Here is a 14,919-nt window from a genome sequence, read left to right as displayed (position 1 = left end):
GAAGCAGTGACCTAGAGCACCTGTGTGCATGCTCCCTAAGCTGACCTGTAGGCAACTAAATAATCACTTATCTCTTTGAAGTAAGTCTCTGTAAATTTCATAGTATGAAGCGACAATGGCACAGACTGGTCCAGTCAGTGCCACATGTTGCTGCATCCACCACACTATGGAACCACTTTGCATACTGGATGGCAACCATCCAGGCAGACAACCAGTCTATCTTAACTGCACTGACAGGAGCAGTTATAATTTAGCTTAATACACAGGTGAGGATCTAGATTCATGTAAAGGGTGGAGTGGGTGACTTTGTTGGGTATGATGAAGGCACCCCGACTAGGGGGTCTGAGAGAGAGAGGCTTAAAAATCTATAGCCTTTTTCCTGCATTCGAAGGAAATTTGGGAAGCTAAATATCGACTCTCTAGTCAGTTTTTAAAGTGTAGGTGACACCAAAAAATGTGCACAAACAATCACTTAAAAATGATTAAATTATGTTTTAAATCCTGACCAATAAAAGTTGATAAGTGTGCAGGTGAAGAATAAACAGCTTTCTGAAGCCTGCGCGCTATTTCAGCCCTCAGCCGTGGCCATATTGTTGCTATGTCATCACCAAAACGGGATCTGCTGATTCAAGCCCCAATCAATTGTAAACACGGTGGAGGTCGAGCTATTTTCAGAGGATTTTTTTTTCTAGTGTGGTGCGGAGGAGTGGAGATGCTGCGAGATGCCTGCAGCGAGAATGAACCATTCTAACACATATTAAAAAAAAAAACTGCAGCACTGACCTGAACCAAACACAGATGTCAGTAGCCTGTAAACATCCATAAATTTGCCGCATCTTTGTTTAAGCCCCAGTGTTCAGAGTGTGGAAAAAAGTGCCACTGGTCCACAATAGAGTTCCCACAATCCACTCATTCTGACACACATGATCTGTAGGAAACAAATCAGCAGACTCCACCTGCAATAGTGTTTTAATAAAAACTAGCAGCAAACTCATCCAGCCAGCATAATTCCAGAAATGAAGCACTTAAACACAGAAATAGGTCAGATCCTTAACCAAACAAATGGGTCTGTTAAGATGATGGTTCTCATGTTGATGTCACTTCCTCCTTCTTCTCCAGTGTCGTGACTCGCCCGGAAGCTCCTGGTTTTCAGTGGCATGCATTTCAAAATCTGAATATTTATCTCTTCAGTAACCACACATCGGGAAAGCATTAAGACTAAAACTAAACAGTTTGACATTAAATACTCCAAAAAAAAAAAAAAAAGCAAAAAACATATTGTGTCACCTACACTTTAACACATAGCTTTTATATTAAGCACTGGAAATCTAAATCAGCATGCAGCAGTGTTCATCAGTAAGCCTTTGTTTATTCAAGACCTTTCTCAATATTTTAGGCGACCTTTGGACCCCCCAAGCCACTGATACAAGTACAGGTAATTTAGAATAATTATCCAACATTTACTGTCTCTGCAGGTCAGCTGACAATGATTGTGGGCCAGGTGGGTTGTGGGAAATCCTCTTTGCTGCTGGCCATGCTGGGCGAGATGCAAACTACCAATGGAAAAGTCTACTGGAGCAAGTAAGACCAGACGGGAACTGCGCAGAAAACAGAAAATTGTATTACAGGCCAAACATTTCCTCTGGACTGTTCATGCAGTTTCCAGTGTTATTAGTCACTTTATTTTCCATGGTGTTAGCAAAGACAGAAATAAAAAAAAAACCCCATCTACAAATGATTTTCTAGTTTATGCCTCAGCATTAATGAAAATGAAAGTTTAAATTTTGGGGTAATCAACATAACAAAAGGTGCTTTATGATTTAGTTGGTTCCTGTGCACATCCAACCTGTTTTCTTTTTCTTTTTTATGCTTTTGGCAGCAGCGTGGCGTAGTGGTTAGGGTTACTACACACACGCAGAGTTAGCTCACAGCAAGAAGGTTCTTCCCGTGTTCGCGTGGGCCTCCTCCAGGTGATTCGTCTTCCTCCCACCTGGAAATTTGAGTTCTACATTACATTTAAAAAATAAAAATGAAGAGGTGTCCCTCCCCCACCCCAATTTAAAGCTACAGTGTGTAGGTTTTGTATTGCCATCTAGTAGTGAGGTTCCACTAGACTGTGCTAATCCATCACCAGTCACATTTTTGTTCCCCCTTCATGTTTTTGCTTTTTTATGGAAGAAGATTCCTGCTACCTTGTCTTCTCTTGTGGTCAGTGATATGAGAATCCTCTATTCCTATAAATTAAGGTTCTCAAACTTGTTAGTCTGAATGAGCAACCAGTAGATTCTGTATATCTGAGCAACCACTAATTCCTCTTCAGTCTTCTGGCAGTGCCAAAAAATGTAAAAGGAGTAAGTACAAATAAAATAAAGTGAATTCAGTATGTTTTGCCTATTTTGTGCTAGCAGCGCAATGTGGTTGCCGCCATAAGGAGGGCTGCTGCCATGTAGGTATCAAGGGCTCATTCCGAGCTCATGAAAACACATTTTCTTTATTAGAGGCCATTTATGCACTAATGACCAGATTGCTATGAATGCTATATTCCATTATTGCTAATGATCACTCCGAAGTCCCCCACACTGTAGTTTTAATGGATTTGTTCTGTTCATGAGTTGGTGTTCACTGTAGCTTAGGTGGTTATCTATTCGCTTAAAGGTTTCTGGATCAATTCCTGACTACTCCTGCTCTATAGGTAAGAATGTTATTGAGAAAAAGACTTTTATCCCCAGTATGAGGTTGTTGAAATAGCTAAAAACTGAGATCTCACATTTAACCTCAGAGTAAATTTCTGGCTGTTAAATGTCTTAGAACACAAGCCCAGGCCCATTTATCTGATGGAAGTGACCAGGTATATGGTGGTACCATTTTGAAGAGTGTACCATGTAGTCAAGGTTGGGTAGGATTACTTTGAAAGAATACATGTGGATTACTTGTATGTATGTACATACATTTGGATTACTTGTAATCTGATTACTTTTGGATTACATTTCAAAGTAATCTTACCCAACCCTGCATGTAGTACCGGAAAAGTGGATCCTTAAGAGCACCCAATGGTGTTCAAGGTTAAATGTCAAAAAAGGCAAATTTTTTTCCTGATTTATTTATTTATTGATTGATTTATTGCTTCATTCAACTGTGTGTCTTTGGGTATGGCGTTAAATTTGTTATAACAGGTTTTATGGTAGCCACATTTTTACCAATAACTCAGCTGGTAAATGGGTACAGTGGGCCTGATATTTGGATTGTAACCCTTTCAGATGCTGAAGTCTTTTCTCTGCTCTAGGCTTCACTCTGTACCATTTTTCTCTACCAATCCTCTTCAGTGTTGTCCTTCTGGTAAGAGTCATCACTACAAAATATACAGACTAGATTTGCCATAATGAGTGTTTTATCTGGAGGGATAAAGTTTATTAGAATAAATCATGTGCGATTTTGGCCTGTGCTAATCGAATTTACATGTAGATAATGTACTTATAAAAGAGGGCTTCAGATTTATTGTTCAGATGTTATCATCACATTCTATTCTTTTTTTAACACACACTATGTATGTATATATATATATATATATATATATATATATATATATATATGTATGTATATATATATATGTATATACATATGTATGTATACATATACATATATGTATACATATATATACATATACATATATATATGTATATACAGTGTTGCCACAGTTACTTTGAAAAAGTAATCCAATTACTGATTACTGATTACTCCTTGAAAAAGTAACTTAGTTACTTTACTGATTACTCAATTGTAAAAGTAACTAAGTTAGATTACTAGTTACTTTTTTAGTCCCAGCTCTCGACAACAACCCACCTCAACATGACAATGATACCTGTTTTGCCAAAACTCACTATAGTCACCCTTTCTTGACTTCAATGAAAATAAATACTTGTTTTATAAAAAGTAAAATAAAGACCTCTTTCTTGACCTCATATTTAACTGTTGACAGCACTGTAACAGTAAAACTTGCAATTTCGAGCCTACATTGTTTATAAATGTAACTATTAAATTCTAACATTTTTCTAACATTTAAATTCTCTCTAAACATTTTACTTGTCGAAATTATTATTATTTTAAGCAATATTAGTAGTTGTAGTAAAAAACGGCTTCAAAACTGGATCTTTAATCTAGGGCTGTTGTGGGGGGGCACATCACTCCCCCACGCCCCCATTCCATCTGGATTCGCCCCTGCTTTGGCGTTTGAGCACAAAGAATGGATAACATTTATTTATGCAGAAAACATGAGCAGATTTACAGGTAAGAAAGTTTTATTGTGTTTTCACATCATGTGGTCCTCAGAAAGAGAGTTTAGGTGCATTTCAGTGGAAAATAGTGTTAGTTGTTGACGCGTCGCGGAGGATCAGCTGTTTTTAACGAGACGATACGGAGCAGATCAGAATTCTAAATAAAGGAGGAAAAAAGTATAAAATGTCTTCGTAAAGCTCAGTGCAGGTGTGCTGATCACCGCGCTTTAAGAGGTGAGGACGAGTCGAGCAGCTGCAAAAAACCGCGGATGAAAAGCTCACAGCTCGCTTAAAGTGGACGTTCAGTCGAACTCCGACCTCATGCCCACAGACCAAGTTTAATGCTGTTATCGACCCACAATGAAAAATAATAGTAACGCACAGTGACATGGAGAAGTAACTTTAATCTGATTACTGACTTGGAAAGATTAACGCGTTAGATTACTCGTTACTAAAAGAAGTGGTCAGATTAGAGTAACGCGTTAACGCGTTACCGGCATCACTGTGTATATACATATGTATATATACATATACATATATATATATATATGTATATATGTGTATATATAAAACCTAAAGACAGAAGCCAACAGAACCCCCAGAAAACCTGTCCAAGGCAGGCAGGAGGAGGCTGGAAGGTGGGAACCGCCACGACCCAACCCAGGAGAACCAAAAAGACAATCATACAACCCCTGGCAAAAATTATGGAATCACCGGCCTCAGAGGATGTTCATTCAGTTGTTTAATTTTGTAGAAAAAAAAGCAGATCACAGACATGACACAAAACTAAAGTCATTTCAAATGGCAACTTTCTGGCTTTAAGAAACACTATAAGAAATCAAGAAAAAAAGATTGTGGCAGTCAGTAACGGTTACTTTTTTAGACCAAGCAGAGGAAAAAAATATGGAATCACTCAGTTCTGAGGAAAAAATTATGGAATCACCCTGTAAATTTTCATCCCCCAAATTAACACCTGCATCAAATCAGATCTGCTCATTGACATTGACCCTATGTGTCTTTTTGCAAGGAATGTTTTTGCAGTTTTTGCTCTATGGCAAGATGCATTATCATCTTGAAAAATGATGTCATCATCCCCAAACATCCTTTCAATTGTCCAAAATATCAACATAAACTTGTGCATTTATTGATGATGTAATGACAGCCATCTCCCCAGTGCCTTTACCTGACATGCAGCCCCATATCATCAATGACTGTGGAAATTTACATGTTCTCTTCAGGCAGTCATCTTTATAAATCTCATGGAAAGGCACCAAACAAAAGTTCCAGCATCATCACCTTGCCCAATGCAGATTCGAGATTCATCAATGAATATGACTTTCATCCAGTCATCCACAGTCCACAATTGCTTTTCCTTAGCACATTGTAACCTTGTTTTTTTTTCTGTTTAGGTGTTAATGATGCCTTTCTTTTAGCTTTTCTGTATGTAAATCCCATTTCCTTTAGGCGGTTTCTTACAGTTCGGTCACAGACGTTGACTCCAGTTTCCACCCATTTGTTCCTCATTTGTTTTGTTGTACATTTTTCGATTTTTGAGACATATTGCTTTAAGTTTTCTGTCTTGACGCTTTGATGTCTTCCTTGGTCTACCAGTATGTTTGCCTTTAACAACCTTCCCATGTTGTTTGTATTTGGTCCAGAGTTTAGACACAGCTGACTGTGAACAACCAACATCTTTTGCAACATTGCGTGATGATTTACCCTCTTTTAAGAGTTTGATAATCCTCTCCTTTGTTTCAATTGACATCTCTCGTGTTGGAGCCATGATTCATGTCAGTCCACTTGGTGCAACAGCTCTCCAAGGTGTGATCACTCTTTTTTAGATGCAGACTAACGAGCAGATCTGATTTGATGCAGGTGTTAGTTTTGGGGATGAAAATTTACAGGGTGATTCCATAATTTTTTCCTCAGAACTGAGTGATTCCATATTTTTTTCCTCTGCTTGGTCTAAAAAAGTAACCGTTACTGACTGCCACAATCTTTTTTCTTGATTTCTTATAGTGTTTCTTAAAGCCAGAAAGTTGCCATTTGAAATGACTTTAGTTTTGTGTCATGTCTGTGATCTGCTTTTTTTCTACAAAATTAAACAACTGAATGAACATCCTCCGAGGCCGGTGATTCCATAATTTTTGCCAGGGGTTGTATGTCACGGCCCAACAGCCAGCAGAACCCAGAATAGATGGACCATGGTGGGTCTTGTGACCAGCCCGCACCAACCATCGAAGCCTGAAGCCAATCAGGCAGCTGTCTTACGTCCTGGACTGTATCTGGTGGCCGACCCTACGGTTGCCAGAAGTTTCATGTAAAGTCTGTTGGTCAGCAGGAGACCACGCCCGAACCAGGTGAGCGACCATGCAGTCCATCTGGGTCCATGGCGGAGTCAGGGTGAAGACCATGTGGCCCTCCAGGGTCCATGCTGGAGTTGGGGCAAAGACCGTGCGATCCTTCTGGGTCTACATTAGTCACGGGAGGCCGGCTGGTGTCTCTTAACAGGCAGGACAACCCACAAGGTTTGACCGCAGCCAAGGGCGGATAGCTGGATGTCCCATTGACTTTCTGCTGGATAGCAGGATGGCAAACTGCAACATTGATGAGAGCCATTAAAATTTTCCCCACCCACTCTGGATCTATGAGGTGGCTCACTAACTAGACATGAGAGAAATATCTGGACAGGCTCCTGGGGATCCATCCCAGTCGTGGGCAGATAGCTGTACAGCTTTACAGGAACCCAAAGGTCAATGACGGTGGTGTCATCCGCAAACTTTTTAGCTTAACAGAGGGGTTCTGTGAGGTGCAGTCATTTGTGTAGAGGGAGAAGAGCAGTGGGGAGAGCACTCAGCCCTGAGGGGTGCCAGTGCTGATTGTCCGTGTGCTGGATAAATGGTAAATGGACTGCATTTATATAGCGCTTTTCCATCTGCATCAGCTTTACAAATAATGCCTCACATTCACCCCGGTGAGGGTGCTGCCATACAAGGCGCTCACTACACACCGGGAGCAAGATTTTCCACTCAGGCTGGGATTTGAACTGAGGGTCTTTTGGTCTCAAGCCAAATGTCTTAACCACTAGACCATCACCTCCCCAGCCTGTGATGCTCCCCAGCCTCACCTGCTGTGTCCTGTCTGTGAAGAAGTTAAAGATCCACTGACAGGTGGGAGCTGGCACAGAGAGATTGGAGAGTTTTTTTTTTTTTGTGGACAATATCGGAGACAATGGTGTTGAATGCCGAGGTGAAATCCACGAACAGGAGTTCAGGTGCTGCAGGATGTAATGCAGACCCATATTGACTGCATCCTGATCTGACCTGTTTGCCTGGTAGGCAAACTGCAGGGAGTCCAGCACGGGTTCTGTGATGTCTTTCAGGTGTCTCAGCACCAGACATTCAAAAGACTGAGACTATGATAACATGTTACAGATACGTCCATAATGAGCAGGATATTACAGATACACTGTCAGTCCACCTCATGAGTAAGAAGATGTAACACCACATCCAGCTGAATGTGCTGCTCCGCCGCTCAGAGATGCATTGAATCGCAGTGATGCAGTGTTTTCGCTTTGATTGTGCCTTGTTCACGTCTAGTTCACAAAATGAATGTGTGCCACAGACACTGCATATTATAATATTTCGTTTGCGCACCCCAAATGGGATGGACAGGTGGTGCTTTCCGGCAGCTCTGTGCGGCATTCGGCACATGCCGGCAGGTGTTGACGTGCCTGAAAATGGCAAATGTCTCCCGAGCATGATCAGACTGTTCCGAATGCTATTTTGACACCATGAGAGTAATTAGAATGCAGTTAAAGTACACCTCAACTGCCGTTCAATATATTTCCACTTTGACTGCGCCACGATTGTTTTGAACATGAGAAAAACATTCGAGGAGGCCGCACGACCATGCCCAACTCTTTACACTGTTCTGAGAATGGTGGCCAACATTTTCGAATGCGCCTTGACACTTCCGGAATGTGGGTTGAATTTTTATTCAGAAGGGATTCGGGCTCATTCGGCCTCTCGTGTGACGGGGGTATAAGACGCTGATCAGGGGCATTCAAAAACAATAAATCACCATAATTCAGCAGAGGTAAAAAAAAAAAAAAGTTGCTGATATCAAGTACTGTCTTGTCTTGGGGGAGAAATTGGATCTTTTCCTAAAGAAGAAACCCAATTTCAGTTTGACCCTCAGGTTGGAGACGAGGTTTTCAATTTGTGTTTTGAAAGCCAGATTCTGATCAATGATGATACCTAAAAACATGTATGATGTAACTATTTCAATTTAAACCCCTTGAGTCATTTAAGTCTTAGGAAGATTGGATGATCACTCTTTGGCATTTCAAAACAATATGCATCTAGATTTTGCTGCATTTAACACTAGTTTGAGTTAAATGGGTTTGAACATCAAAGTCAGATTGTAGGTACAGTAGTTTGGACTGGCCCAGCCATCATAGGCCTTTTATCTGAAAAGATAATAAATTTTCCTAATATCTGGTAGAATGAAAAATTTATTCATTTTTTCCCCATGTTGATTGCAAATTTTCTTAGTCTATGGCAATTATCATTCGTTTGACCTTGACCACAACTGGGTGCACATAAGGACCCATTTTTCTGGTACGACATGGTATACCTTTCAAAATGGTACCCACCATGCACCTGGTCACTTCTGTCAGATATAGAGTCTTGTCTCTTGGACTATCTCTTTTAGCAGCAAACAGATATTTTTTACTTGCACATGGATGAGTATAATAATTGAATCTGTTGTTTGTCCTGTACATGTGTTTGTGTTCATGAGGATGCACATACACTTTTCCTTGTCTATTTCCTGCTTTGTTGCCAAATCAGGCTGCCTTATTGTGAGACGGTCCACGAGGGGAGCATCAGGTACTTTCTCACTGCTGTGTTCATGTTACAGCATTCATTTGCTTTTTTGTGGCTGTTAAGCTTGATGTATATAACAAGCATAACAAGCTTTAAGTCCTGGGTTCCCAGTAATATAATCAATTTCACAAATCTTCCCTTGTATCCAGATGCACATCAAACATTAACTGGTTCTTACATGCCCCATCCCTGAACCAAGGTTCTGAGTACATTTTGGAGGGACAGTATTTCTAACAAACAATCAAACAAATAAAGCATCTCGTTAAGACAATATACTCACACACTGTTCTACATAAAAACTCAGGAGACAGGTAAAATGTAAAGATTTTAACTTATAGTGATAAGTGGTTGTGGGTAGAGAAGGCAGTGTTCAGGTCAGTGACTGCAAGCAGCAGGGAGGTGAGTTCAAACTGACTAACATTCATGTTTACTTTTGGTCTTGAGTTGATGACTGAAAGGATGACCAGTTGCTTCCAATTAGAGACGACAGCTGTTATTGATTCAGAAAATCAAAATGAACGCTGTGAAATGAGTCTGTCTGGCAGAACTTACACTATGCTACATTTCTGTTTATATAACTAGAGGGCACTCAGAGTGCAAAGCTCCACCAAGCGCTGAATGTTTCCTCTTGCATCACATGCAAATCTGCACCCAAATCTAACATGTATACCACATGGACAATATGGACTTTATGTCCATTGAGATACAGATACTGTATGCACCATGCTGTCATGTCAGTTTTCTAGCGCTTGACGTCTAATTTGGTTTCTTGAAAAATTGACAAAATGTCTGAATACCCTATCTTGCAATGTTATGGGGAGGGCAGAATTCCTTTGTTCCTCCTGTTTGCCTGGATCTACTCCAAAATATAAGGTGTTCTTCTATGGCCCATGTCCCACCCTGCCACCAGTCTTTTTGAAAACTGGTAGAGCATTATTTGAGAATTCAAAAAATGTAGAACAATGTAAGGACCCCGTCAAATTAGAGTATAAATGCAGTACAAACCACACAAATGGGAAAAAAACTGAATTTGAGCTAGATTCATATGGGACAGACATTTGTACAGTCATGTACAAATCAATCAATCAATCAACTTTTTTCTTGTATAGCGCCAAATCACAACAAACAGTTGCCCCAAGGCGCTCAAAAATGCCATTTAAATACCCAGGACTCAGCTTTGAACCAAGCTTGACTGATTCGTGCACATTCGTAGTGTAGTAGCTCCCAAATCCAGGTTGACCACCCAGAGTGCAGGTCGAATGTGGGCACAACACAGCACATAACACAAAAAATTTAAAAGAGAATAGAATTTAAAAAACAAAGAATAAAATGAACATAGCACCAAATTCCACAATGCTGGCAAATTGCAGCAGGAATATGCAGAATTCCCCATCAATGCCGTATGTGCCACCCAAGGTCTGGGTAGAAGGCAAGTGGGGGGGAAGGGCATGAAAAGGCAAAGGCTGTGGTCTGTTCTGTTGAAGATCTGCCGTGTCGAATGACATCCAACCCATGGACCGATTACATGTCAATCAACATCCCCTGACCATTGCATCACTGGAGTGCATGTGTGATTGGATTATTACGGATATCTGATCACCGACATGCACACCCAAGGCATTATTACCGGTAATAGCCACCAGTCACAGGGGACCCTGTATGTGGTGCACTTCTCAAACTGGCAAATACCCAAAGGTCCTTCATGGGAAATTCTCATGGTTTTAGTGCCCAAGAACAAACAGAACAAGTTCTATAATGTATATGAACCACCTATTCCTGTTAGTCTCGTCCAAGGGGTAAAACGAGGTGAAAGGTAAAAGTGCATGATGTGGTGCAATTCTGCTTTTCTTTTTGTTATGTTTATTGGTTGGTATGGTTAGACCTTACTTGTGTGAAGCCCTTTGAGGCAACTTTGTTGTGATTTGGCGCTATACAAATGAAATGGAAAAAAAAAGAAAATTTATTACACAGAGCAGTCCATATGTTTGATAAAATATGAGAAGTAAGGCAGGTCCTGACATTAACGCATCAGCGCCCCCCCCCCCCATGTCCCCTCTCTCTGGTGGGTAAGAGAGAGAGACAGAGAATCAGCTGTTTGGCGTGGGTGCACATGCAGGAAAGCGATCAGCTGTTTTTGAGCGCCCACACGCAGTTGAGCGCCCATGTGTTCCAGCCTCATACATGCGCAGCGATGTGTATGGATAAACCAGCCACATGCGCGCTCAGTGCTTCAATCAGCTGTTATCACACTGGACTGAAAAGCACAGGAGGCCATGAAATCGCTGGAAGCCTGTAAAAAGCACAGGACGCCTCCAATTTAACATGGATGTGGCCATGGTGACAACTACATCACTGTATTATGTTACAGATCCATATCTAATGATTCCTGACAAATATATCTATATACCATCTGGATGCTGGCTGGCGTGCGCTGAGTGGGTCCATCTGGAGTCGTTCCAAAGGTGACTATTTATTCTATTCATAGTGTGAAGGCTTGCTAATACAGTTGCTACATCAGTCCTTCATATGTGATACTGTGATATGATGTGTATTACAGCTGTGACAGCCCGTTCAGCCGTGCGCGGCTCTGAGACGCACTGACTTGCTGTGCAGCTCACCTGACCGGACTGTTACAGATACATGGCCATGCTCTCATGGGTTACATAACATATGTGAATTATGATCATCATCATCATAATTCAGGCCATAATGTGCATGATATCACAAATCTATTGTCAGTCCACTCTGTCAGAGGATGGATCTGTAATATCATGTTTTCATGGCTGTTAGACCCCGTCCAGACAGTGGCAATGATTGTCACGGAGACATGCTGTCGGGTGGCACCTGTGATCATGGTGTAACATCCCGAATGAGCATAATATCACAGATCCATCTAGTGTCACGGTGGCTTAATGGTTAGCACTGGTGCCTCACAGCAAGAAGGTCGTGGGATTGCTTCCCACCCTTTATGTGGAGTTTGCTTGTCTGTGTGAGTTTCCTCCCATAATCAAAAACATTTTTATTTGGAGTCTGCTCCTTTCTCTTCCCCTGTCCAAGGCAGCATGTCTACATCCGGAGTTGCGCCAGACTGTGGCTGCCCACTGCTCCCAGCGGTTGGATTGTGTCTAACTGTAATTACAATTGTTAAATGCAGAGGACAAATTTTGTTGCATGTATGTACAATGACAATAAAGGCTCTATTCTATTCATTGTCATTCCACCTCATGTTTCAGAGGATTTATATGTAATGTTATTAGATCCCATCCAGATGGCTGCACTGCTTGTCAGCATGGCTCTGAGACGCACTGACTCGCTGTGTATTCGAGTCAGTGTATTCGGAGTGATTGCGCAAGGTTCACATCTAGTGCACATAATGATTGCCTGCCACAGACTTTGCACATTTCCTTTGCGCACCCTGAACAGGATGCACGGGGGGTCCAGCATTCGGTTCTTATGGGGCACAACTGGGACATGCAGGCAGGATTTGGCATGCCTGATCCATTTCGAGGTTCCCTTGAATGTGATCAGAATGCTCCAAATGCAGCACAGATGGGGTACGACTGCCCTTCGATCGCTGTTCGAATTTTCCCCAGTTCGATTGCAGCTCAACAGTGGTGCAGATGTTCATTACATTCGTGCTGACCATGCAAATTTGATTGATTTTAAGTGCCATGCAAATGCTGTACGAGGAATTCGAATGAAGCTCGAATGCAGCTTGATATGCACGAATGACGTTCAAATGTCCATTCATATGGCATTCATGCTCATTCGTGCTCTAGTGCAGCTAACTCTCCCTGTTCCACTTCCAGGCAACATGGAAGGTCATCTTCCTTGGCCAGTACACCATCTTTCCAAATTGCATTAAAATCAGTTCAACATTTTCTGAGCAATTGACAAAAATGTTGAGAAATAGCTAAACTGTTGTGAAAGTGTAGTGACACGGACCCACAACAGGGGGTGCAAATGAACAGTCAATAGATGAGCCAAAAAGTAACAATTTAATGTTGTGAAGGTGCACAACGAATACACAGACAATCTCAGAATGTGATTACAGTCAATCCACAACGGTGACGTGTGGGCAGGCTCGAGGATAGAAGACGTCTGTCCTGAGAAGAGCCAGAACCACACGATTTCCGCCGCCACCGAACCTGGTGAATACTGGAGCCGCCAAGTCCCGAATTCCCAGGTGATCACGTCCCCGACTGTCGGATCTGGTACTGCCGGCAAAGAACAAAGACAGTCAAGTGTGGGTGTGTGTACACCCAGTAACAACAACGGTGGGAATGCCACCTCCACCTCTCACTCAGTATGCTGAAGAGTACCGCAGTGATTCCTCAGGGGAAAAGAGTGCCGTCCTGCACTCACTCAGCCTCCACAGAAAGAGGGACTGGTACTCCTGCAAACACTCACAATATACAGATATATTGCAACACAAACGGCTGAGGATATTACCTCCAGTGAAGTACGATATCTCGGCGATGAGGTGGAGATGACGTCTGGGTTTTATGGAGTGGGATGATGAAGAATGAGTGACAGCTGTCAGGACATAATGAGTAACAGCTGTCACTCCCGGCTGTGTCCGTGGCGGCAGCGCCCTCTCGTGCCTGAAGCCCGCACTTCAGGCAGGGCGCCCTCTGGTGGTGGGCCAGCAGTACCTCCTCTTCTGGCGGCCCACACAACAGGATCCCCCCCCTCAACAGGCGCCTCCTGGCGCCCGACCAGGTTTATCGGGGTGTCGGCGGTAGAAATCGGCCAGGACGGCCGGATCCAGGATGAAGCTCCTCTTCACCCAGGAGTGTTCTTTGGGTCCATACCCCTCCCAGTCCACCAGATATTGGAACCCCCGGCCCATTCGACGGACGTCCAGGAGCCGGCGCACTGTCCAAGCCGGCTCCCCGTCAATGATCTGGGCAGGAGGCGGCGCCGGACCGGGAGCACAGAGGGGTGAGGTGTGGTACGGTTTGAGTTTGGAGACGTGGAACACCGGGTGGATCCGCAGTGAAGCTGGGAGCTGGAGCTTCACTGCGGCAGGGCTGAGGACCTTGAGGATGCGAAATGGGCCGATGAACCTGTCCATCAGTTTTGGTGACTGTACTTGTAGTGGGATGTCCTTCGTCGACAACCACACCTCCTGCCCGGGCTGGTATGCAGGGGCTGGGGACCGCCGGCGGTCTGCATGGGTCTTGTCTGCATGGGTCTTGGCCCTCATCCGGGCCTTCAACAAGGCAAAACGGGCGGTGCGCCACACCCGACGGCACCTCCGAAGGTGGGCCCGGACCGAGGGCACAACGACCTCTCTCTCCACCACGGGAAATAATGGGGGCTGGTACCCCAAACACACCTCAAATGGGGAGAGGCCAGTGGCAGAAGACACCTGGCTGTTATGCGCATACTCGATCCAGGCCAGATGGTTACTCCAGGCCGTCGGGTGCGCGGATGTTACACAGCGGAGGGTCTGTTCCAGCTCCTGGTTGGCCCGCTCTGCCTGTCTGTTCGTCTGTGGATGGTACCCGGACGAGAGGCTCACAGTGGCCCCCAGTTCCCTGCAGAAACACCTCCAGACGTGAGAGGAAAACTGGGGACCACGATCCGAGACTACATCAGTGGGTATCCCATGCAGACGGACGACGTGGTGGACCAGGAGGTCCACTGTCTCCTGGGCCGTAGGGAGCTTCGGGAGGGCCACGAAGTGGGCCGCCTTGGAGAATCGGTCCACTATCGTGAGGATGGTGGTGTTGCCCTAGTACGGTGGGAGACCC

The 14,919-nt window shown here is 43.4% G+C and overlaps 1 protein-coding gene across 1 annotated transcript in view; it reads left to right on the top strand.

Moving 5' to 3' along the window:
• abcc9 (ATP-binding cassette, sub-family C (CFTR/MRP), member 9) overlaps window positions 1-14,919 on the top strand; it is a 268,703-nt gene that overhangs the window by 77,517 nt on the left and 176,267 nt on the right. The window contains 1 exon segment of the mRNA XM_034163302.1: window positions 1,476-1,581. Coding sequence (XP_034019193.1) covers window positions 1,476-1,581 — 106 coding nt within the window.

This window comes from Thalassophryne amazonica, chromosome 22 (genome assembly GCF_902500255.1).
Source record: "Thalassophryne amazonica chromosome 22, fThaAma1.1, whole genome shotgun sequence".
In the NCBI taxonomy this organism is placed as follows: Eukaryota; Metazoa; Chordata; class Actinopteri; order Batrachoidiformes; family Batrachoididae; genus Thalassophryne; species Thalassophryne amazonica.
Note: the sequence above shows the minus strand (reverse complement) of the source record. Positions and strands in the feature narration are given on the sequence as shown.